Source organism: Monodon monoceros, unplaced genomic scaffold (genome assembly GCF_005190385.1).
Source record: "Monodon monoceros isolate NGI ecotype Baffin Bay Population unplaced genomic scaffold, NGI_Narwhal_1 Super_Scaffold_4, whole genome shotgun sequence".
NCBI classification, from domain to species: Eukaryota; Metazoa; Chordata; class Mammalia; order Artiodactyla; family Monodontidae; genus Monodon; species Monodon monoceros.
In genome coordinates this window covers 33402315-33426753 of record NW_021703781.1, presented here as the reverse complement: position 1 = coordinate 33426753, position 24439 = coordinate 33402315, and the positions used below count along the sequence as shown (strand labels likewise).

At 45.6% G+C, this 24439-nt stretch overlaps 1 protein-coding gene across 1 annotated transcript in view; it reads left to right on the top strand.

The window, feature by feature from the left end:
* Positions 1 to 24439, top strand: part of GRID1 (glutamate ionotropic receptor delta type subunit 1) — a 674601-nt gene that overhangs the window by 630823 nt on the left and 19339 nt on the right. Inside the window, exons 14-15 of the mRNA XM_029245736.1 lie at positions 17178 to 17344; positions 24188 to 24428. Coding sequence (XP_029101569.1) covers positions 17178 to 17344; positions 24188 to 24428 — 408 coding nt within the window. The remainder of the gene's footprint in view (positions 1 to 17177; positions 17345 to 24187; positions 24429 to 24439) is intronic.

The window sequence follows — 24439 nt, the reverse complement described above, 5'->3', positions numbered from 1 at the left end:
TTTTATATGTTGTGCTTTCGTTATCATCAGCTCAAAATATAAAGCATCGGACTCAGTCTTTTTCTTCAGGTATCCCTACTGAGTTCTGGAGGACAACAAATGGCTGTGCTTTAGTGTGGAAAAGGGTATGAGAACAGAAATTGGGGATTTATTCTGCTTAGTGAAGTTGAGGAAAGCTTCCGAAGGTAGTCCTGTCATGTACTTACATTTTACAATCCAAATGCCTCAATTCCTTTTCAGTTTTGAAGATACAAATGTGAGAATGTGAGAGAAAACTGACAAGCAGGAAATAAAATACACAGAAAAATAAAGGAAACCAGAGAGACAGGAAAGACAGTGGAATGCCATGTGAACAAAACTTCATTTTTATTTCTACTAAATGTATAGTTTCCTTGTAGGAGAATGACGGCAGTGGTATTTTCCCTGTTTAACAATTGCTGTCTACAGAACCCCTTCTCTGGGTCTCAGGCTGAGTTCTGGCTGTCTTGACCCTGTAATATACCTGAGCCTTCTTCACATGCCTTAAATCTGTGGTCCAACCCAACTCCAAGGGCACTCAGGTTAAATAGCCCCCAATCCATGACAACGTTTAAAATAAGAGGTTTTGAGAGGAAATCTTAGGTTATACATTTATAATTTAAATGTGTATGTCATTTAAATAAATATATGTCACCATTTTTAAAAGTTTAGACTATTTCTAAAAATAGGCAGAAAAGAACCAGTTACACATATTTTTTTCACCACCTAAATAAGGCTCTAGGAATTCTTGTGGGTATTTCTGGGGAATCTTTTTTGAATCTCTGCAAATGTTTTACATAATTATGATGTTAGAGAAAATATGTTTTATCCTGTACTTTTTTAACACTGTTGTAAAACTTTAAAAATCATTTTAGTGGCTACTTAATATTTATCAAATAGATGTAAAATTAAACATTTCCTTCTTGATTGTCATTTGGGTCGATTCCAATTTTTCACAAATACAAATAACATTATAGTGAACATCTTCGTGCCTCATGGTTTTTCAGTTACTATATTTATTTCTTCAGGTCAAATTCTCATAAGTGGAAAGATGGTGTCAGAAAAGGATATAAACATTTAAAGCTCTCAACAAAATATTCCTGAGTACTGCCAAAAGCAGGGCTTTGAATAAATTACATTCTATCTTTGGGATCAAAAGAATACTCAGGCTTCAGTGTTGTTTCTTGTTTTTGTTTTTTCATTAAATCCTTGTGGATTTATCTTTAGAAGGAAAAGCCTTTTAATAAATTGGTATTTTTCTACTTTTCTCAAATCCTTTATAGTGATTTTTTAAAATTTCTTTCTCTCTCTCTTTATGTAGGCACATATGAATTTTGACTTTATTTTGCTTTATTATTCTGGGGACTGGAGTGGAGAAGAAATCTCTTTCTTTTCAACTCACTTTTTCCTTGGCCTACATTAGGCAAAGTTCATGAATTTTGGCAGTTTGAGGAAACTGAATAAGATCATGGTTAGACACCTACCTTTGTTTAATAATAAAATTGATGCACCTAACAACCCCTTCCTCAAATGTGTATTTATGCAATGATTTGATGTTTGAAATATATGGGGGTTTTATTCATTCATTCTTTCATGAGTCAACTCATTTACTAGTGGTGAGCTCAGTTAATATGTAAGAGTGGGCTTGATACTTTCCTGATAAAATTGAGTTAGACTTGGTGTAAGGTCAAAGTGAAGATGAAGGCTGGTTTGGGACAGGATGTTATTTCAAAAATAAAAGATTTGTGTTACTTTGCCCAGAGTTTTCCTTCCTTCCTTTGGGGCCTTGCATCAATGTTTGGAAAATCAGGAGGTTAATTTAATCGCAGTGTCTACTGTTAGAGAGCCCTCGATGGATCAGGGGTGGGGATAAGTTTCTTCCGTGCATTAATTAGCTCAACTGTGCTTCTACACAACTCGTTTATTAATTAGGAAACTAGAGTTTAAGGAGGGCAAGGGACTTGCTGAAAATCAAGCTTGGGTCAATATCGGACCCAGGGTTTGAACTCAGTATTTTTCTCACTCCAGCACCTGTGTCATTACCTGGTGACACTGTGCAAAAATGGAAGAGATGCATGATCAAAATGAAGCCTCAGCTCCTGCTGCCACTTACCTAGTGTTTTCATCACAGGAAACCTGAGCAGTTCCTTCCCCTCTCCTCACCTTTATACACCTGGGTACGTGCTGCTTGGAAAGCCTTCCTTTTCTTTGTTGGCCAGGATGATTCTTGATTATCTCTCCAACCTCAGCAGAAGCGTTCACTCTTCCCGACCCCCTGCTGGAGCTTCTAGTTTCTCAGGGTAGGACCAGGGGCTCCCTTAACACCCTATGCATCCCAGAGTACAGATTCATCAGATGTCACCCCCATCCTCAGTGCCCTGCTCTGTCACATCCTGACTAGACTCTGAGCCTCCATAGGGTTGGGCCTGTCTCTTATTCATTTGTTTGTCCCCAGGGCCAAGAGCAGAGGTAGGCACAGGGCAACGAACATGGACATCCAAAACCTTGTATCCTTTCAAAAATCAAACAAAATAAATGTTCAGTGAGTAAGAAATGAGAGTATTCAGAAATGCATCCATGTGCATCTTTCTTCAAGAAGAATGAGCGGGATTGCTGGGATCTAGTTGCAGAGGGGGCAAGAAGGGATGAGGAAGGGTGGGGAGGGCAGGGGGCTTAGTCAGTGTCCTGGAGCAGGTTTCCGTGCAGTTGACTACATTGGCCCCTTCATAATGCCCCCTACAGCTTAATTTTCTTTGATGATGATTGGTTTGGGATAATACAGTGCTAAGGTCAAGGAGGGCCCCCACTGTGCCTCCCTTATTAAATTACTTTGCTTTGGGTTTTGAGCATTGCCAAGCAAATCTTGTTATGAATTCTTCAATTACTTTCTTTTGTGATTTTTATAATTTGGTAGGGTAAGCTTTGGAATCAAACCAACATCTGTGCCATCATGCTAACTTTGATTCCTTTCTTTTTTTTTTTTTTAACATCTTTATTGGAGTATAATTGCTTTACAATGGTGTGTTAGTTTCTGCTTTATAACAAAGTGAATCAGTTGTACATATACATATGTCCCCATATCTCTTCCCTCTTGCGTCTCCCTCCCTCCCACCCTCCCTATCCCAACCCTCTAGGTGGTCACAAAGCACGAAGCTGATCTCCCTGTGCTATGCGGCTGCTTCCCACTAGCTATCTATTTTACGTTTGGTAGTGTATATATGTCCATGCCACTCTCTCATTTTATCCCAGCTTACCCTTCCCCCTCCCCATATCTTCAAGTCCATTCTCTAGTAGGTCTGTGTCTTTATTCCCGTCTTACCCCTAGGTTCTTCGTGACCTTTTTTTTTTTTTCCTTAAATTCCATGTATATGTGTTAGCGTACGGTATTTGTTTTTCTCTTTCTGACCCCTCATTTGAAGCGTGGGAGGACGTTCACGTCCCTTAAATCTGATTTTATTCTTCAGATTTCCTCTGCCCCATAATTTGCTTTTTACCCAAGTCTGATACACTTCACCTTAGTGCTGTCTATAATTGTGGGCTGATTCCACTCTATTTGTTCCACTGAGTATTATGGCTTTAGGTTTTATGACTTAAGTTTTTGTATTTTGAACTGAATTGTTTTGTTCTTTGATTACATTAAAATCAAGAAGCAGTAGCTGGTGAGAACAATTTTGATTTTTTGTGTCAGTCAGATCGTTGGCAGTTTTTGTTTAGCTTATTTTTATTTCCATTTTGTTGGTATAATGTTTGTCCAGGAACAACAAGAAGGGAGAAAGAGGGGAAGGAAAATAACATTTATTAAGAAATTATTATGCGTGCTATTGTGTTCATACACTTTATCTTTACCATTGAGGGCATTTTGTAATATTTCCATTTTGAAAATAAGGAATGTAAAACTCAGAGTGGTTAAACAATTTGCCTGAAGATTATCACACTCTTTCTACCATCCATGTGTCTATTATTATTACTATCACCATCATCAATAAGAAAATATTTGTGACTGACAAGGGATTAAGATCCAAAATACACAAACAGCTCATACAACTCAATATTTAAAAAACAAACAACCCAATCAAAAAATGGGCAGATCTAAATAGACATTTTTCCAAAGAAGACATGCAGATGGCCAATAGGCACACGAAAAGATGCTTAACATCGCTGATTGTCAGAGAAATGCTAATCAAAACAACAAGATATCACCTCACAGCTGTCAAAATGGCCATCATCAAAAAGTCTGCAAGTGAGAAATATTGAAGAGGATGAAGAGAAAAAGGAACCCTTGAACGCTGTTGGTGGGAATGTACTGGTGCAGTCACTATGGAAAACAGTATGCATGTTTCTTAAAAACTAAAATTGGCACTACCATATGATCCAGAAATTTCACCCCTGAGTATATACCCAGAAAAAGCAAAAACTCTAAGTTGAAAAGATGCATGCACCCCAGTGTTCATGGCAGCAGTATTTACACTGGTCAAGACATGGAATCAACCTGAGTGCCCATCAACAGATGACTGTTTAAGACGATGTGAGATATATATATATAATGGAATATTACTAAGCTATAAAAAAGAATGAAATATTGCCACTTGTAGCAACATGGAGGGACCTAGAGAATATTACACTTAGTGAAATAAGTCAGAGAGAGACAAGTACTGTATGATATCACTTATATGTGGTATGTAAAAAACAATACAAATGAATGTATATACAAAACAGAAACAGAGTCACAGACAGAAACAAACATATGGTTGCTAAAGGGGAGAGGGAGTCAGGGAGGGACAAATTAAAAGTATGGGATTAACAGATACAAACTACTATACATAAAATACATAAGCAGCAAGGATTTACTGTATAGCACAGGGAATTATACCCAATAACTTGTAGTAACCTATAATGGAATATAATCTTCAATAACCAAACAAAAATCCAAGTCACTATGCTGTACACCTCAAACTAACATGATATTGCAAATCAACTATACCTCAATTTTAAAAACAACAACAACAAAACCTATTTGGGTATAAGTAGTTGTTTGCACTGGAATGGGAACCTCTAATAAATAGTCCCTTTACTCTCCAACATAGAGGTATTAAGATTGGCTTTGAACCCTACATTTAAAATTTTTACCATGTGTGTGTGTAAAACACACACACACCAACAGGTGGACAAAGGCAGAGAAGCAGAGAGAGAGAGAAATGAGAGGTGGATTAACTCAAATCAGAAAGAGTAATTAGAACAGTAAGAGCTCAGAAAAGCATGCCTCCTAGGGGTCAGATAAAGGAAGCAGGAATGGTGAGAAGCCTGGTAAAGAAACTGCTCAGCAGTGAAATTTGGTATTTCTAATATTTTAAGAATCTTCACGTTGAAAGGTTTTGGATGTATCCGTGCAGCTCGGATCTCAGACCTCAGTTGGTTATGTCAGGAAGTGATGAGCAGGCATCACTCCACTTTCTAGTGAGTATTCAGCATCCCTGGACCATGAGGTGGGCTTCTATCAGGGCCGTGACCCTGCAGGCCCCCTAGTGGCGCATCTTGCAGATTCTTTGACTTTCCAGAGCTGTACATCCTGACAGGTAGAGCTCAGAACTTGTTCTGTGAGGGATGGGAGTCCATCTGGATCAGGACATGACCTCTTTTGTGGCTCCTCAAAGAGTGAAAGGCTATTGTGAGAGCTCTTTCTCTCTCTCTCAAGGCTGACATTTTAGCAAAGGCCATAAAGGGATCCTTAGCTACAAATGGGATTAGAAAATGAGGCTCTTCAACATAAGCCCCACAGGGATGGTCTCTGAACACATTAAGGGATAGTCTTTAATATGAATCGTGATCACATGCAACTTTACTGCTTCTTTCTCTTTCCTGCACAGTCCAGGTTGCCAGTTTCCAACAACCCTTTATGGCTAAAGAAACACTGAGAGGATGTGGCTGCAGATGGCAAAGCTACACTGGCCTCAGGGTGTAGTTTTGTGAGTCTCACTTGAACTTTGTCTTAATGGAGTCAAGTGCTCCGTTAAGGCCACATAGTGTAGTGACTAAAGTGTGGGATTTGAGTTAACAAGAATTGGGTTTGAGAAACAGACTCACAGACTTAGAGAATGAACTTATGGTTACCAGGGAGGTGGGAGCAGGGGCAGGGGCAGGAGGAAGGGATAGTTAGGGAGTTTGGGATTGACATGCTATATTTAAAATGGATAACCAAGAAGGACCTACTATATAGCACAGAGAACTCTGCTCAATATTATGTAACAACCTAAATGGGAAAAGAATTTGAAAAAAAAATAGATACATGTACATGTATAACTGAATCACTTTGCTGTACACCTGAAACTAACACAACATTGTTAATCAACTATACTCCAATGTAAAATAAAAAGTTAAAAAAAAAAAAGAATTGGGTTTGATTCTTGTACCCATCTTGTGCCAGAGGTGAGATCTTGGGCAAGGCTGATTCACTTTGTTGTACAACAGAAACTAACAGAGCACTGTGAAGCAATTATACTCCGATAAAGATGTATTAAAAAAAAAACAACAAACCTTACTCCTAAACAAAGTTATCTCATCTGAAAAATAGGAATAATAATACCGGGTCTTCTCAGATTTATTGTAAAGAGAAGAGGTGATGTGAATGGATGAGTGCAATGCCTTGTAGAGTGTATTTTAACCCAGTAGTTCTCCAGGGGTGGTCTTTGGACCAGTAGCATCAGCATCATCCAGGAACACGTTAGAAATGAAACTTGTGGGCCCTACTTTAGACCTAATGAATCAGAAGCTGGAGGAGGGAAGTTGGGGAGAGGTTAGTCATCTGTATTTGAACGTGCCCTCCAGGGGTTTCTCATTCCCTCTCAAGTTTGAGAACATATGCTTGAATGAATAGTGCTTATTGGTACGATTGTTGTTTTAATAGTATCAGTATTTGATTTATTCCTGAATCTTAGGAAGTGACTCTTAGCCAGAGACCAAAGGTAACCATTGATACTATCCATGAAATCAGGCTCTGGAGGAGAGCACAGGATGGAAAAGAGTGGAAGGCAGACTTGGAGGGGCAAACAGGACATACCCAGCCCAGCTTGCTTTGATTCAAGTCCTCAGGCTTCTCAGATTCTAGTATTCAGCCCTTCAGTTCTGCATTCGTCACTTTATACATATTTATTCAGCACCAACTGTACACCAGATATCATGCTAGGGCGGTGAAAAGGACACGCATGGCCAAGGGGCTCACATCCTTCCGTGTGTGCACGGGCGTGTGTGTTCACGCGCTTGTGTACGCATGCTGGGAGTATCTGCGAAGCCCTGTTCCTGTGCTTCTTCATGGAATGTTTGACCACATGGATGCCTGTCCTCTGTGATTCCTGGGTTCATGTATTCTTAGGTTGTTTCCCTTTCCTACATGGGTATTTCTCGTTCTGTATTCTTGTCTCTTCCTAATCTATCTTGTATATAAGCAAACCAAATTAGCTTCTTTTTAGATCATTCTTAATCTTTCCCATGGAATAACTCAGATTAGATTGTTGTTTATCATGGTCTTTGGACAATTTAAAGTTTTGACAAATCATTGAAAATGAATGTGTCCCTTTGCCCTGCTGAGAAGGTTGTTTGTGACCCCTAGCTTTGCTGACGGTATACAGTTTCAGACTTTTGAGGAAGGAGCCATTGATTCTTCCAAATTTGGGCTTTTCTTTTTTCCATTGTACCAAACCAGGTTCTTCTCCCTTGGAGATGTGAGAAAGCTTCTCCCACTGAGACAATACTTGGTTCACTAAATAAGATTCTTTCTCCCCGGAGTGCCAGAGGCTCTAAAAGGGAAAGCAGCTGTGAAGCCTCCATAAGGTCAGGTGCTGGAGGCAGACATCATTAGCAAAGCTTGCCCAGAATCTGGGAGTGTGACAACAGCCAGCTGCTCAGGGAGCTCTGTGTGGCTCTTCAGGGCTACTGATGTTGAACTTTTGATGTGGGAGAAGGAAAGGCCATTTGCAGTCAAGGAGACCTGGGGAGACATTCAAGCTCTGATGGAATAGCTGCTTCTGGTGTCTTGGGCAAAGTCCTTTTTGCGTCTCCATTTCCTTGGAAAATGGACACAGTTTGTACTGTGGAAGTTCAGCCTGAGCTTTGTAATAGGAGAATGGATAGGAAAGCACCAAGTAGAGGGACATTCAGGAAGAAGATGTAAAGTGTGACTTTCCTTTAATGGTTGTTTTCAATAGCCCTCGTCTCAACCCTGTGCTATTCCCTCCTCCATTTGCTGCCCCGACTCAAGATCCTAGAGCCGTAATACTCTTTTCCTTCCTAAACCTACTCTGAAGAGGAGATCAGAAATTCATGGACAGAGAGGTCTCTATCATTGAATGCCAACTTTAGCACACATCGGGGCACCTGGAGAGATTATTAAGACAGATTGTTGGGCTCCACTCCCAGGGTCTTCTTTTCACTGGGTCTGAAATAGAGCCTGAGAATTTATATTTCTCCAGTGATGCTGAGGCTGCTGGCCTAGGGAACATTCTTTGAGAGCAACTGGTCTATATTATAAACTTGGAGGATGTTAAAGCTGGAGAAGATCTTAAGAACTGTCTGGGCTCATCTTCCATTTTTACTAACCAGTAGTGAGCCAGTAACTGGGCCAAGACTGTGACCCCGTCTAACAGACTTTCTAAATTACCAGCCGGGATGACTGAGGACAATTTCAAGTGTTATTTACCCCAAGGCAACTGCATTTCAATTAGGATCTGAACTTAAAGCTATAAGGATGATGCCGGTGATGATTACCGTGATCACAAGGATAGTACCTTATTGTTTGAGTTCCTTCAATGCATCAGACACTTTCTGTGTTGTCTCTTCCTGTGATAAGCCTAAGCGGTGGGTGGGGCTCACTACTCCTGTCTTCTAGAAGAGGTTACTCAGGCTCAGAGGGTTCAGGTGGCTGGCTAAGGACACTAGGGGAAGACCTGGTCTCCCCGTCTCCAGGCCCTTGCTCTCACCCACATACCATGCCATACTTTCTATGAAATGAAGTTGAACATTCTGTAAAGGAAATTAAGGAATCAGAGAGAAGGTAATGGCATTGGTGGCCTGAAAACTAATTGCCACTCTATACCACTTGCTCTGCTGCTCACTGTTGACTCTGTTCCTCTGGGACACAGGAGTACCAGGATAGGGCAGGTAATCGTTTGCGGAAATAGCTTTGCAGACCTACTGGCTGGCCATCAGGAACTGTCCTCTGCTGTTGTAGCCTTGGGGTGGCTCTGTCATCTCTGTCCTCTTGCCCAGGTAATGGGCGACCTCCCTGGGACCAACGACCATGACAAAACTTCAGGGCTCAGGCCTGTGCTCGTGACCGTACACACACACACACACACACACACACACACACACACGACAACCCCCTACCAGATGTTTTTGTACCCTGTGGACGCTTCAGGAAAGCAGCTGTTGCACTAACCGTGGGAGAGACCAGCTGCCGTCCCCCCTCCCACTGAGCCCCCCTGGCTTTGCTTGCTTGTGCTGGTCCAGGGGCTGATCCAGGTGAAGCGTCATTCTCTTTCGCTCCTCCCTTGGCAGGTTTCCTTACAGCCTCCTGAGGAGGCCATGTGAACACTTCCGAGGGTCCTGTTGATTGTCTGCCTTACATTTTCACATCATTTTGGAGGTCTCTTTCTACTGTTCTGAGGGACCGAAGAGATATAGGCTCCTTCTTTCCAGCTGAAGGTCTCCTTTTCCTGAACCTCGTGTGGTCTCCAGGTGCTTCGTACCTGGGTTCACCTCTCTTCTTCCCTGGGGGATGTGGTGGCACACTCACACTCACACGTGCACGCACACACACTTCCACACATGCATACATTCATGCACACACATCCTCATGGGCACACGCGTACACACACTCACACACACACGCCCCCCACACACAGCATGTTGCTGACTTGGTCAAAGTGGAGGAATGGTTGGCAAGAGGGGAGTGGGTGGGAGGAAAGTTGTTTCAATGACAGCTGAGGTATTGATCTTCTGAATTGAGCTGGGGAATGCCGGACAGAGAAGAAGGAACTTGTGTTGGGTCCTCACTGTGTGCCAGGCACAGTGCATTGTGTCCTGTAATTTCATCCTCAAGCCCCAAGTCTATAGGTTCATTTCAAGCCCCAAGTCTGTAGGTTCACCAGAGAGCTGGAATGTGGCAGCGTGTCTGTCTTCATTCAGAATCCTGCTCTTTTCACTACACTGTGCTCTGTGAAGGAGGCTGAATCGCTGAAACTACCTCTTGGGCAGCTGCAGTCACAGAAGATGTGCTTGCTGAGTTGCAGAAAACATGGGGACACAGGAGACTGAAAGAAACCAGCAGGAGTCACCCATGATGGCATTACCCAAAGATAGTATTTGGTACTTGGTTTTGATTCTTCATAAAGTTCTTGCATAATAATTTTAAAAAGATATCACAATGTAAATACTCTCTTGTAACAGGTTCTTTTTCACTAAACAATATAATACTGGTTGTCATTTATTTAGTGCTCACCACATGCCAGGCCAAACCCTAAGCATGTTACATTTACTGAGGGATTTAACCGTCATCAGAACTCTCTGAAGTATGGACCATTTTACATCCAGGGGAACTGAGGTTCAGAGATGTTAAGCATCTTGTTGGCACTTACACAGCCAGCAAGCAGTGGAGTTGGGATTCGTATCTGTACGGTTGGAGTCCAGAACCCAGGCTGGCTCTTCTTCATCACGGACAGTTGTTTCCCTTAGCAGGGAATGCTCTTTTAAAACACCATAGTAGCGGTAACATAATATTCCATCATCTAATACATCATTTACCTAGCTGATTCTCAATTGTCGAGCATTTAGATGGTTTCCAATTCTTGCTAGTTTAGACAATATTGCCCTGAGAATCTTTGTACAAACATCTTCTCTGAAAGGGAATAATTCCTTAGAATGAATTCCTAAGGGTAGAATTGCTACATATGCACATTTTAAAAGCATTTGATTCTCCCCACCAAATTACCATTCCAGAAATATCATGCCAGCACACACTCCTGCCAGCAGACTGTAGAATTGTCCTTTTCTCCATAGATAGTCTGGGTCTTACTGTTGCATCTTTTGATTTGGCGTAGCGCATAATAATGTATCACTGTAGCCAGGATTCAGGATGCCTGTGGTGATGTGGGGCGATTTTGTGAACATGAGCGTAGGAGCTAAGATTTGGGATGCTGAGCTCTGCTTTGTTGGGGTGAAGGGTGGATGCAAGGAGAGACAATGAGCGTGTCACTGGATGAGGCTGCATGAGGTTTCCAAGGTGTCCCTGATACCCTAACATCCCCGTCCACAGACAGCGCAGGCCCCTGTGTCTTCCCTCTTCCTGCATTTCAGCTGTTCCACGAACCACCTCTGTAAAGCTGGAGGAGGACAGTCACTGGAGCCAAAGAAACCTGTGCTCTCCCCTCTGCCATGCTTGGACTCATGAAGGGAGGGCTGGGGAAACTGCTATGGTGCCCTTACCCTCTGAGCACTTCCCAGGGGAATGCTGCTGGTGATAGAACCCATGGGAATGGCAATGACTGTCTTTCTCCAGGTTGACCTGGCTCCACTACTCACCATCTGGGTTTATTTGGGACAAGACACTTTATTTTTCTGAGTCTTGGTTTCTTCATCTGTAAAATGGGATTAATGTTCAGCCCCTCAGAATTATACCATGGATAGAAAAGGAATCATGTATCTGACAACCCAGCATCCAGCAGGTACTTCACACCTACCCTGTACCTGGCGATGCAGACACCTGATTTCCTTTAGCACTTCTTTTCTGACAGTATTTGTGTTTGATGTTTGTAGTACCTGCATTCTTGTTTGGGGGGATAGGGTGGTTGCTTGTCCCTTTCCAAAAGCAGTTAGGATGGAGTAGAACAGCATTATGAAGTTCTTGCCTCCAAGGCTGTTGTCTTGGAAAGTTTGTGCTCCAAGTGAGTTCTGGGAAGGGCCATATCAGTGGTGCAGTGAAGGGCAATGCAATCTCATTTTATTACCAGTGTGGAGCAACGGCGATGAGCCATCCAATATCCCAGCTCACTTGTGACTCTGTTTATGGTGCCCAGCCTTCCTCTAGCAAAGTAGGCTAATCATGTTCCCCCAAATGTTAGGGAGGCTGCTCTAAGCACTGGGGTCAGACAGCCCCGTGGTCTCAATCCCATTTCATTTGTAGCAGTGCACCAGCATGTGGGTGGACTTGGGAGGAAGTGGACTTCAGGGATGGGCTTGGATTCTGTTTGCTAAGATGCTTCCTGGGAGACAAACTAGGAGTGGTCTGTCTACCTGCTGCTGTCCTGGCATCCTGAGATGCCAACTGGACATTTTCTATGACATTTTATGTGATGTCAAAGCTGTTCTTTCCTCCTTTCCCCAAAGTCCTCTTCTTTTATGTGTGAACCAAATGCCTTTTCTTTTCTTTTCTTTTTTTTTAAGGAAAAGGAGAGAGTGGAATGAAGCCACATGTTTAGATGCAGGCCAGGGATGTAAGGGAGACTTTCCCAGGTGTTTGAGTAGTGTCAGGGAGCCAGTGCCCTGGGAAACCGGAGAGCTCTGACAGACCTTTGTGCACTGTTGATGGGCAAAAGCGCCTTTAGGAGCCAAGAGCACACAAGGCAATGGAGATTGAATCTTGTACAGAGATCGGATCTGGTACCTATGTAGTGTGTGATAGCATAGATTGTGTAACAAGATGAAAGAAAATATTTTAATCAACTTGTCCTAAGAATCATCACTAATCCCACTCCATTATGTAATATTCCTGTTCATCTTTTGGCGTATTACATTTCACATATATACAGAACAATAATAATAGTGTATCCATCCCATTGTTTCCTACTAATTTACATATATAATATGTATATATGTCTATGTATATATATATATAATATGTATGTATACATTTCTATGTTTCTGCATAGTCTTTATAATTACTGTCAGTTGCATAAAACCATATCGTATTAGTGAACCATAATTTATTAAATTATTTCCCTAAATTAAATATTTAAACTGTCCCATGCTTACTTTATAGTCAACATTAGATTTAAATGTTGACTATAACATGTCATTAAGATACATAGATACGTTTGGTTTACTTTTTAGGTTAAATTCTTAATTTGCTAGGGCAAAGGATAGGAGCAGTTTTAGACGTTCATGTTATGGATGCTGCGTTACTTTCCGAAATGCTGTGTCATTCTGTGATGCCTATGGCCACGAAGGATCACACCCACTTTGTCGCAACCTCACTAACACTGGATATGACCAATTAAAAACAAACTGTGGAAGTAGGAAATTATATTCCTAGACTATGTTAACTGTCAAACCTCCACTGTCTTAGATGAGCTAAAAATGCCTTCATAGCTCCTGGAAGTATCTTGGGCTGGTGTCCCAGGACTCCAGAGCCAGCTCTGAAGGGCTCCCTGGGTCACTGTGCCCACCTTCTGCATAGAGCCAAAGGCTTGGGGAAGGCTTGGCTGAATCTACCAGCCTTGTCTCCAGCCTAACTTTCCAACAGCCGCATTCCAAGGCATTGATGCATAATAAGTCAATGATTAGAAGTTAGGAATACATTTAATATTATAAATGGGCCAGCCAGATCGAGGTAATTTAACTCATTAAAGAGGTGAAGTCCAGTATTTGTTCTTGTTTTGTTTTAACGCAGAACACAAATCTATGGTACCGCTTTCATCTTTTAGACTTTATGAAATAAACGTCAATAATCTATTTGTAAACAGCTCACTGCCTATTGCTTCTGATCTCACATAACATCCTCCTTAACTCCCCTCAGCCCCCTGGGAAGTAGGGAAAGGACAGGACTGGGAGACATAAGAAAGGATGAGTTGGTATGAACACTGGCAAAGTAGCCACTCTAGAGCTCTGTTGTGCCACTTAGCCAAAGCATTCCCAGTTTCCTGCAGGAAGGTGTCTGGGTTCACCCTTCTTTCTCTGTGAGGAGCAGCCAGTGGCACACAGTTGAGAAGAGGCTAGATTCCTGCCAATAGTCTGTCTTCCCAAGAGACTGGAAAACAATCCGCAGCAACAAGAAGTAGTTAATATAAATAGGAAATGACAGATGTCCCAAAGTGTGCGAGATCTCTGGCGTAGAGTTGAGGGGGTGGAGGGTAGAGGGAGAGGCGTAGAAATGCCTTCTCAATGGAAGTAGAGACGAGGCAAGAGGCTGAGCTACAGAGGAAGGAGCTGAACCGAGAGCAGAGTGGGAGAGATGCTCAGACTCAAGAAAGGCAGAGGATGAGCCTGTGACAGGAGGGGAGAGAAAGAGAGGAAATTCTTGGATCTCTTGGAGGCAGATTTTTGATGTATCTGGCATCCCCCACATATGGAGAAGCCAGAACTTTTGGGGAAGCAGCACAGAATAAGAAGGTGGACACATAATTATTAGGGGCTGCATGGAAAATTGGTTCTGATCCCATAAGGAAGAGTTATAACTGTGGGGAAGTTATGGGGCGTTCATTCTGCCTGGATCAAGAAGAGGGTCTATATAGAGGGGGTATAGCCATCGTGGATGGCATGTTTGGGCTTCTGATACTGGCATCCGAAGTGTTCCTGAGAATATGGTCCTGCCTAAGAAGCTTTGTGTCTCATACAAGGGCTGCGACATACCAGGAAGATTGGGGAGACATCTGTAAGGTCCAGGAAGTTGTGCTGGAAACTGATGAACTTGGGAAGCCCAGGGAAGGTTTTGGTGGTGCATTTTACTCAGCATGAGGCTAAGAGAAGAGGACCCAGGAAGCCGTGGGATGCTGAGGAAGTGAGGAAGGGTTGTTGGGGATGGGAAGTATTTTATAAGGCTAGAGCTCCATTGCAGTTGCAGTTTCTGAGTTAGCCCACATGTAAGAGGTGGCACATCAGCCAGCCTCTCCAGGTCTTCCCTGTTCTGACATCGTCAGGTAGATTAGGGACCAGCCACATGCTTCTTGAAGCAGACATAAGAACTATGGTAGTAAATGTAGTCCCTGTTTACAGATAGGGAGACTGAGTGTCTGGGGTCATTCAGCAGCTCAAGAAGGAGAACTTCTATTTTCTCCTCTTTTCCTGACTGCCTTCCTGGTTAGCAGGGATTTGCACCTGAGACATCGCCAGCATGCCTTCCATATGTTTTCTGCCTTCACAGCTTAGGCAGCGGGACTATAAATGCAGCTTCCTTCATGGATCTGTGCTCACCTGTCACTTAGCCCAAGCTGGAGCCACAGATGCCTGTGGCTTGACGGATCCAAGTGCCCCGTTAAGTGGCCATGCCAGGCTTTTGTCAGAGCCGGTTTCCACTCGAGGCGGGCCAGCTTATTTCTTTCTCCTTCTTGGAACATCACTTGAAACGTAGGAGCGAACTTGATCTTAATTCTTTCTTCAACATGACATGCCCTTTTGAAATTGTGCAAATAACAATGTCTGATTGTCATGTTGAATTACAAGCACAGGTATGAAATGCTCCAGAGTCGGACAGAAGCCAAATATTAGGTCATAAGTCAACATTTTGCTGAGAAACTTGGTTACTAAGAGGTGGAAAATTTATATCTTTTCATGAGAAAACGTGTTTGCCAGCAGGAGAAAATTTCAAAACTGTTATCCTCCCGTGTGGAGGGAGAGAGATGAGTGTAATTTTGCAACCTGGGTCAAAGCCCTTTAGGGACTCCTGAAATTGACTTGGCCAAGGAAAGAGGCGCTGAGGTAATATTTGGATTGTTCCCCGAGGTGAATATCAATGGGTGGTATGGTCTATGTCATTTCTTACAAGATCGTCGGGTAAAATTGTGTGAATGGCTAGGAGCAGTCTATTCCTGGCAGGGGGAAGCCATGCTCTACCCACAAAGCCTTCGGATGGAAAACTCCTGATGAGACAATAAGCCAGCTTGGCCCGTGGGCACCTAGGGTCCCAAAAGAAGCAATATCGTGATGAACTTTATCTAAACAGCTATGGCATTCTCCGGAGATTCTCAGTGGACACAAAGACAACTGAATAAAGGCAGGAGAAGGGAATAACACCCCTGCTGACAGTGTCACAAAGCTTGGCTTGTTGTTACCTGTGATGTTTCAGCCCTGCCACTGCCCCAGACTGGGGTCCTCCAGCATCTAGTGTGAGCTGTGGTAGGAGAGAAGAAAGCATGAGGTGTCTGTATGTTCACTAGAGAATTAAAACCAGGCTCTTGGCTGCATTAAGAACATCATGCTCTATTTTAAGCTGGCCAAGTGACAATGTCTAGTTTGCATCTTCTTCCAAAAATAAAAGCAGCTCACATTACTTGTGAGTGCCTAAACTCCAGGCCAAGTCAGGATTATGGCTCAGGATAGAACTGAATGTCTGCTATGGATGGGTGGGATGGAGTGGGACTTCAGCTGTGGCCACAGGCAAATTCGGATGGAACACTTTGCCACCATTGCATGGATATAGAAACACTGACACCAGAAGCCTCCTCCATGTAGATCCATGTGCGTGTGTTTGTGCACATGTGTGCATATATATCTGTGTGCATATAAATGTGTGTACGCTTATGTATGTGCGTGTGTGTTTGTGTGTGCGCACTCTTGTGTGGGCAGTGAAAGGGAAGTGGCAGAATCCTGGCTTGGCACCATAACAGTCAGGACCCTGTCCTTAATGGCTTCTTCCCCAGGCATAGCAAGTTCACGACTTAGATATTAAGTCGCAGCCACTCAGGGGCACTGATCCTAGGGCCGTCTCCCATGTTCGCCTTAAGCGGGGCTCAGTCAAGTTCTAAGTAGAAATATTAAATGGATACTATTATGCATCCCCCTAAATCTCCGGTCAGAAAATCTCCATTCCCTGGGGTCAGACTTTCTGCACTCTCCAAGGTGAGCTCACTACTCTGAGAAACAGGTCCATGCCACTGTGACCAGGAGGCTAGCTCAGAGGCCACGTACAGCTCATCTTGCCCACCTCTCTGTGAGATGCGCAGCACTCGGGCCTGCTAGATGCATCATCACATCCTTCTATGTCTAACCACAGTGAGTGGCATCAACCAGGGGTGGAACCTGCAGACCAGAGAATAGGAGAGTGTGCTGTGCTGGCTCGTTGGGCAGGAGGACCATTTAGAAGGGTCCCTCAAATCCCACCACTGAGAGGCCTCACTGCCCGAAAATAATACGGGAGGCCAGGTCTGCCTGACTTCATGGTGATTTTGGTGTTTCAGGCAAAGAAGGGGAGCTACGCCTTTCTGTGGGATGCGGCCGTGGTGGAGTACGCAGCCCTGACAGATGACGACTGCTCCGTGGCTGTCACTGGCAACAGCGTTAGCAGCAAGGGCTATGGGATCGCCCTGCAGCACGGCAGCCCCTACAGGGACCTCTTCTCTCAGAGGTAGGCTCGGTCAGTGAGAACACGCTGGCAGCCCCCATGCTCCAGTTGGGGTTTAACCAGCCTTCGGGAGATGAGAGCCAACACAAACTTGTTTATTCATCACGTTTTCCTCAGTGCCGACTATGTACCAGTACATGCTGCTCTCCACCCCTGTCCCCAACTAGTCCTGTGCCAGGTTCTGGGATAAAAAAGAGGAAGTATGTGTAACCTTCCCATGAAGCTGCATAGTCTCAGTGGGAGCTGTGATGTGAGTAGGCGATGTCAGCACGGGGCAGTCAGTGAGACAGAGAGGATATTCTGGGGGTGGAGGAGGACAAAGAAGGGCATCTGACCAGGCCCAGAAGACCAGGGAGGACTTCCCAGAGGAGGTGACACCTGAGGCCTGAAGGTAGAGTAGGAGTTAGCCAGACGGGCCTAGTAATTTAAAATTAAATGAAAGATTAACTGGATCTGGGAAGGGCCCAATAATAACTTCTTAAGATAAATGCAGGGTGGAAAGAGTCAGTGTGGAGACGTGAACAACTGGGGCCAGAGAAGCAGATTGACTCCAGATTCACCTGCACAGGGGCTGAGGGAGCAGATGCTGTCTGCTGGGGCAGGACAGGGACCTGGCCCTCACTGCCCACCTCCCCATCTTTTCCGGATCAGCTTCTGGTAATTGATACTAACAATGGGGCGTGTTGGGGGAGAGTGGGGGGAAACACTGTGTAGACAGGAGTGTTCTGGCCTAAGCAAAGACACGTGGACCCTGTCCACCAGAAATGAATATGTGTGTCTAGTTTGCATTGGCCTCTTTAGCTTCCCAGGTGATTTTCTGGTGCACGTCCATCCTTTGAACTTGATCTTCTCTGGACTCCTGGGCATGACTGAGTTTCCAAGTGCTCAGTCTGGACACCTGGTCGGCCTCCTTGACGAAGATAATCTCTCATCATCCCACCCCCATTTCTCGCTTCCCCACAGGAACTTACCTTAGCCCTTGACCAGGTTACCTGGCCTCACAGAGAGGATGGAGGTGAACAGCATGGGTGAGCTCAGTGGCCTTTTCCCAGCAGCCAGCCTGCTAACAGGGGCTCGTGTCCCCAATGATGTCTAAGCCCACCACTCACACATGTCTGTGGGGTGACATCCTGGTGGGTGAAGGAGCAGAACTAGAGCTCTGCCTTGGTCCACCAGAATCCAAACTGTGGCAGAAGCGGCCAGGTGAAAAGGCCGGCATGGCGCTGAGGCTTAGGGGCAGCGCCCTGTTACCTGATGAACACATGTTTTCCAGCACTGAGGAGCTTCCACTTGGAGGCGTGAGAATTGTTACAGATCATTCGTTTCACATCCTGAAGCTCAGAGAGGGTAATGTGCGCTGAGGGCAGCTCAGCCAGCTACTGGCAGAGTTGAGAGGAGAAGGCAGGTCCCCTGAGCCCCAGTGCTGTGCCCGTGTTGCTATCGGATCTCTGAGCCCTACCACCTCCCTCCTCCCGCCTCCCAGATGTTGATTGGGCTCTTCTGATCACGAGCACCTGAGCCTAAACCCCATCAGGGAGAGGCCTAGGAGGAGGGCCTGCAGCCCATTCATTCAGTAGCTTGTTTGCAAAACTGGGAAAAGGGGTAGAACTAATTAAGTTCAATGAGGCTTTGGGGTTTTCTGTAGAATTTAATCAAGTATACATTCCATGCCTCCCTTTGCTCCCTGGAGCAGAGATGGATGACACAAGAGAAGGAGGAGTAGTGATTTATCAATTGCTGGGATTAAAGGCATGAAGAAGGGATGGCTTCTCTCCAGGGTATATAAGACAGTGGTGCTCTTGAGGTTTACCCTACTTGGTTTTCTGAGACAGGATGCTCAGGGCATTCCCCAGGCCATCAGCCTGTGAGCACCTCTCTCACAGGTTGGTAACAGATGGTAAGGGAGCTTGTGGGACCAACGCAGCAGCAGCAGCACCACCAAGACAGCTAATGTGCCCCAACACAGTGCTCACAGAAGCACAGGGTCCCCAGTGTGGAAAGCTTAGGGTCCCCGTGCACTCCAGCTGCTCAGAGATCCCCTGAAAGCCTGTTGAAGTGAACACTGACACACTGGAGAGAGGAGAGAGCCTGGTTCTTGGCTGGATCTTTCAACAAACATGAATGAAAGTGGCTAGTCCAGTTTCTGTGTTATTCTGGCAGGAAGTGATTAATTACCCTTTGCTTTCATCAGAAGGCCACATGCTCTATGACTGTAAGTAAATGTCCCCGGTAGGCTGTGCTGGCCTCCTGAAGTATTGTCATTGGTGTCTATGTTTTAGCCTTTCCTGGGCTGGAAGCGTCCCCACCTCCCCTGTCTGGACACATGGGTACCTACTTGGGGGGAACACGCAAGGCTTCAGGTTTCCAACTTTCTGCCGCCAGCGGTTCTTTAAGAGGCTCCATTATATGATGCATGCAGAACTGTGGGCTGCCCCTAACTGGGTCATGCCTGAGAGGAGGAAGGGGGCAGGTCCAGGAAGCAATGCCCCATGCCATTGACAGAAAAAGAATCCTATGTAAATAGCAGATCCCAGTCTTATCTGGAACTGCTGTAGCCTTCCTTCCCTGAGTCCCAGGGACTCAAGTTATTTCCTTGAAAACAGATATGTTCCCTTGTTTTGGCAGAGGACTGGGTCTTTAGGCTACAGCTTACGTGTGTGTGTGGGACTGCGGTTGAGTGCCATAGCCCTTTTATGGACCATGGCATGCAGAGTAGGCATTCAGCAAATGTCTAGCAACTTAATAGCCATTTACAGAGCACCTACTATGTAGCAGCCTCCACGACTATTGACTAAAGGAAAGCACCTGCAATTATATCTGTCTGGAAAATAGAACAACTGGCTTCAGGAAGTGGCTATTATCATTCTGGCTTACTCATAGGCAGGAGTAGAGATGATTATGGTGTGCATTAGTTTAGCCTCGTTCCAGGAGTCATTTTGTGCCCATGACTTGTTTTATCTTCCCTCTGTTGCTTACATATTTAAATTTTCTTTTGGATTGGCTTGTTTGTTTTTATTTTATTCTGTGTTTTCCTGTAAATTGCCTTACAGTCTTCCTGGAATAATATTGGGCATAAAAATGCATACAATTACAAGGAGCAGGAAGAAGGGAAGCGTCAGCAAAATGAAGCCTCCTGCAGTTAATGAGCGCAAGAGTGGGAATCCGGCCCTCTGGCCCCGCTCTTGTTGGAGTCTCACCATCCCCTAGGCTGGAGGTGACTCTCAGAGAGGAGGCTGACTGCACTTAGCAGCTTGGTGTTCTGGAGAGAGCGTGGCCTCCCGGGTCAGCGTGACCCAGCCCTGAAGAGCAGCTGTGTCACTTGCTAATTGCCACTGGTGGCAAGCCATCTAGATCCTGAGCCTCAGGTCTTCGATCTGTAAACATAAGAACTACTTCGCAGGCTATTGTGAGGATTAAAACAATGTAAAATGATCAGTCCTTACTGTGTCCTCAATAAAAGGCAGCTTGTGTCAACATTGGATGGATAGGGCTGCTGGTCAGTATGGTGCCAGAGGGTGGTGCCATACTGACCAGCTTTATGGAGCTCTTCTTGCTTGCTAGCTCTTGAGCTGAGTGGTCCCATGTGTTCCCGCTTTTCATCTGGTTGTGATAATTCTGTGAGGTAGGTGCTTTTGTTACCGACCTGGGTCCTTGGACTCTTGAATCAATAGAAGTTGATAAGAGGCCAGACAAGGAATTCAGGCAAGGCTTTACTGGAACCCGTGCTATAGCAGGAGGGAGCAAAAACAAGACAAAGGTCCCTTGCTCACTCCCCAAGGGTGGGGAGGGGGGCAAGCTTGTACCTTAAGTGGGGTAAGGGTGGGGGCGGATGGGTGGGTCTGGCTGGAGGGCTGGCTTAGGTGGTCTGCCCACCCCTGTGGTGGTGCTGTGTTCAGGGATCGTGTGCAGTACCCTGCTTTTGCTCCCTGAAACTTAGAAGCAGCAGTTGGTTTGTGGCCCTTTTGTATCTTACTCTTCATAACGGCCCCGACTGCACATGCATGCAGTTATTTTCAGTCCGTTACAGTTTCTTTGTGCTCTGTTGCTCCAGCAGACATTTGTCCAGGTACAAGTGCAAGCGCTCCGGTAAAGGGTCCCAGGTCCCAGCCTTTCTCACTTTTGTTATGATCTCCGACTTTAGTGATACAAAAGCTAAAGTTGAGAGGTTTCCTAACATGGCTAGTGTGATGGCAGAGTCTGGGTTTGACTGGTGTCCATCAGAGCAGAATCTGTGGCAATAAATTAAAAACTCTGCTGCTTCTCCATGGTGAGCCAGTAGCCCAACCACGAGTCCTCTTGAAGGCCCTGACGTCCTGCATACCTAGCCCTGGGCTTCCCGTAACTGCCAGGAGGCCCAGCTTACTCGGAACTGCCAGTAGACACGTACGTACCGGCCACTCAGCATGAGCCAGTGGACGTACAGACATGCAGCTTCCCTAATACGTCCAGAGCCACTTGGAGGCAGTGGGACCCTGCAGCTGCCCAGTTAATCATGGCATGTGCCACAGAAGAGACCTATGGCATACCAAGTGCGACCCCAAATGCCTGTGTAAATCATGCCTTTATCTCAATGACCAAGCTGAATTCTAAGTCTTTTGTGCTGACTTGTGCCCTGGCCACTTAGCCGACATTATCTCATTATCTCACCACAGCCACTTTAGTTCAGGTTAGTTTTCGTGATTCAGTTCATACATTCGTACATTATCTATGCAACAAATATCCATTGATGGCTCAAGTTGTGCCGGCCACTGTGCTTGCTCAGGGGCAGCCATGGAGATCCAAAGGATCTACTCAGCTCGCGGTAATCATGGGTCAATCTTGCAATGATGAGGAAGCCAGGCTTAGTAGGGGCGAGTCACTTGTCCGAGGACACCTAGCTGGGATTGGTGCAGATTCTTTGCACAGAGCCAGGCTGTACCCAGCCGGCGAGATGCCACACTACGCTGGCCCCTAGGTGCTGACAGGGCAGGGCACCCCCTCTGGGCTGTCTCCCTCCCTCTCCACAGTCACAGCCCATGATTGCTAACTGAGCTCAGCTTCAGCCTGTGGTCACAGCTGGCCTGCAATTCAGGTCCAGGGCAGAGTCTGCTCAAGTGGCCAGTTGGCCATGAGCTTCTCCTGACCATCAAGAACCACTGCTCTTGAACTGTGCATACCCAGAGGGCTCAGAGAGGCCACCGAGGGTGTTGTCACCTGAACAGATGACCATGGACCAGGCCAAAAGTGTCCGGCCTCCACAAATATAAAAGCTTCGGTGTGAGGAGCCCGGGGGCTGCCAGCTACCACGGGCTCCCTGTCCAGACCCCTGGATTATAGAAAGAGTCCATGAAATACTACAACAAAGGAGAACTGCCATCCAGACACCGACCTGGAGGATACGGGGGCAGGGGGCGTTGCCCCACCTCTGTGAGCAGGATAAACGCCAGGCTCCCCTCATACCTTCTCAGAGCCCACATTCTTGGCTCTGCCTGTTTCATTCACTTCAACTCACATCCTCCTCCTCACCCACCGTCTACAGCCTCACTTGCCACATTTTAACTTCTCATATACTCACCCTAGACAAGACTTCCAACCATGGTTCTAGTCTCAGGAAGGCTCTTCCTCTTCCCTGTGGAATGCCATCCTTGCCAACCACAAAATGACCTTGGCAAGATATGTCACCTCTCTGTGCCTCAATATCCTTCTCTATAAAAATGGGACCATGGACGTAGCCTTTCCAAAGGGTTGACATGAGAATTAAACACTGTCAAGCACTTAGGCAATTTCCTGGCACACAGGTATGCTAAACCCCTGTGAGCTATTTTATGCTTACCTTTCACTTCCTTGATGAGGTCTCCCCTCACCCTCCAGTCCAGGCCACCCTCCCAATGGGTGCCTTTCTTAGCACTTCTACTTTCATTTCGTTGTATTGATCACAGCTTCTGACTCCACGTTGATTGCTCTAATTGTTTCAGTGTCCGGGTAAGTATCTCTAGACCAGCACTTCCCCAGCCTTTTTGGCATCAGGGACCAGCTTCATGGAAGACAAGTTTTCCATGGACCAGGGTCGGCAGGGATGGTATCGGGATGATTCAAGCGCATTACTTATTGTGCACTTTATTTCTATTATTATTACATTGTAATATATAATGAAATAATTACACGACTCACCATAATGCTGACAGGAGGCAGAGCTCAGGCGGTAATGCGAGCGATGGGGAGCGGCTGTAAATACAGATGAAGCTTCACTCACTCACCCGCCACTAACCTCCAACTGTGGGGCCGGGTTCCTAACAGGCCACAGACCACTACTGGTCCATGGCCCAGGGGTTGGGGACCCCTGCTCTGGACCATACTTGCAGCAGTGTTGAACATCATACTTGGCACAATGCGGATGCTCCTCAAATCAATGAATGAATGAATGAATGATTTGATGAATCCTAGTGGGAGAGACTTAGGATATAGTTATTGACATTTGAAAGAAAGCCTTTCTGTGGGTCCACAGTCTGAGTGATTGCATCATGCATTTCTGTATTTCCTGATTTTATCCTCAGAGCTTGCCCCAGGATCCCATGTCAAGGGTCCTTATGTACTTCGCTGTTGGACTTCATCCATGGGCAGTGGGACAGGGTGGGAGAGGACATCAAGGCTTTGAGGAGGAAAGTGACAAAATCTGAGGAGTGTTTTGAGAAGGGTGCTTTGCCTGCAGAGTGGAGAATGGATTCGGAGGGAAAAGCTGAGGCAGAGAGCCACTATGATGGTTCAGCATTGTCTGTGGAGGGGCCGGCATGCGGGGGAAGGGGCCAGGGCCCCCATGGCTGTGTCAGTGAGGCCAGGGCTGTGGCTCATGTGGATTGTATCTTGCAGGATCCTGGAGCTTCAGGACACTGGGGACCTGGATGTTCTCAAGCAGAAGTGGTGGCCACACACGGGCCGCTGTGACCTTACCAGCCATGCCAGCGCCCAGGCGGATGGCAAGTCCCTCAAGCTGCACAGCTTCGCCGGGGTCTTCTGCATCTTGGCCATTGGCCTCCTCCTCGCCTGCCTGGTGGCCGCCCTGGAGTTATGGTGGAACAGCAACCGGTGCCACCAGGAGACCCCCAAAGAGGTCCGTGCCCT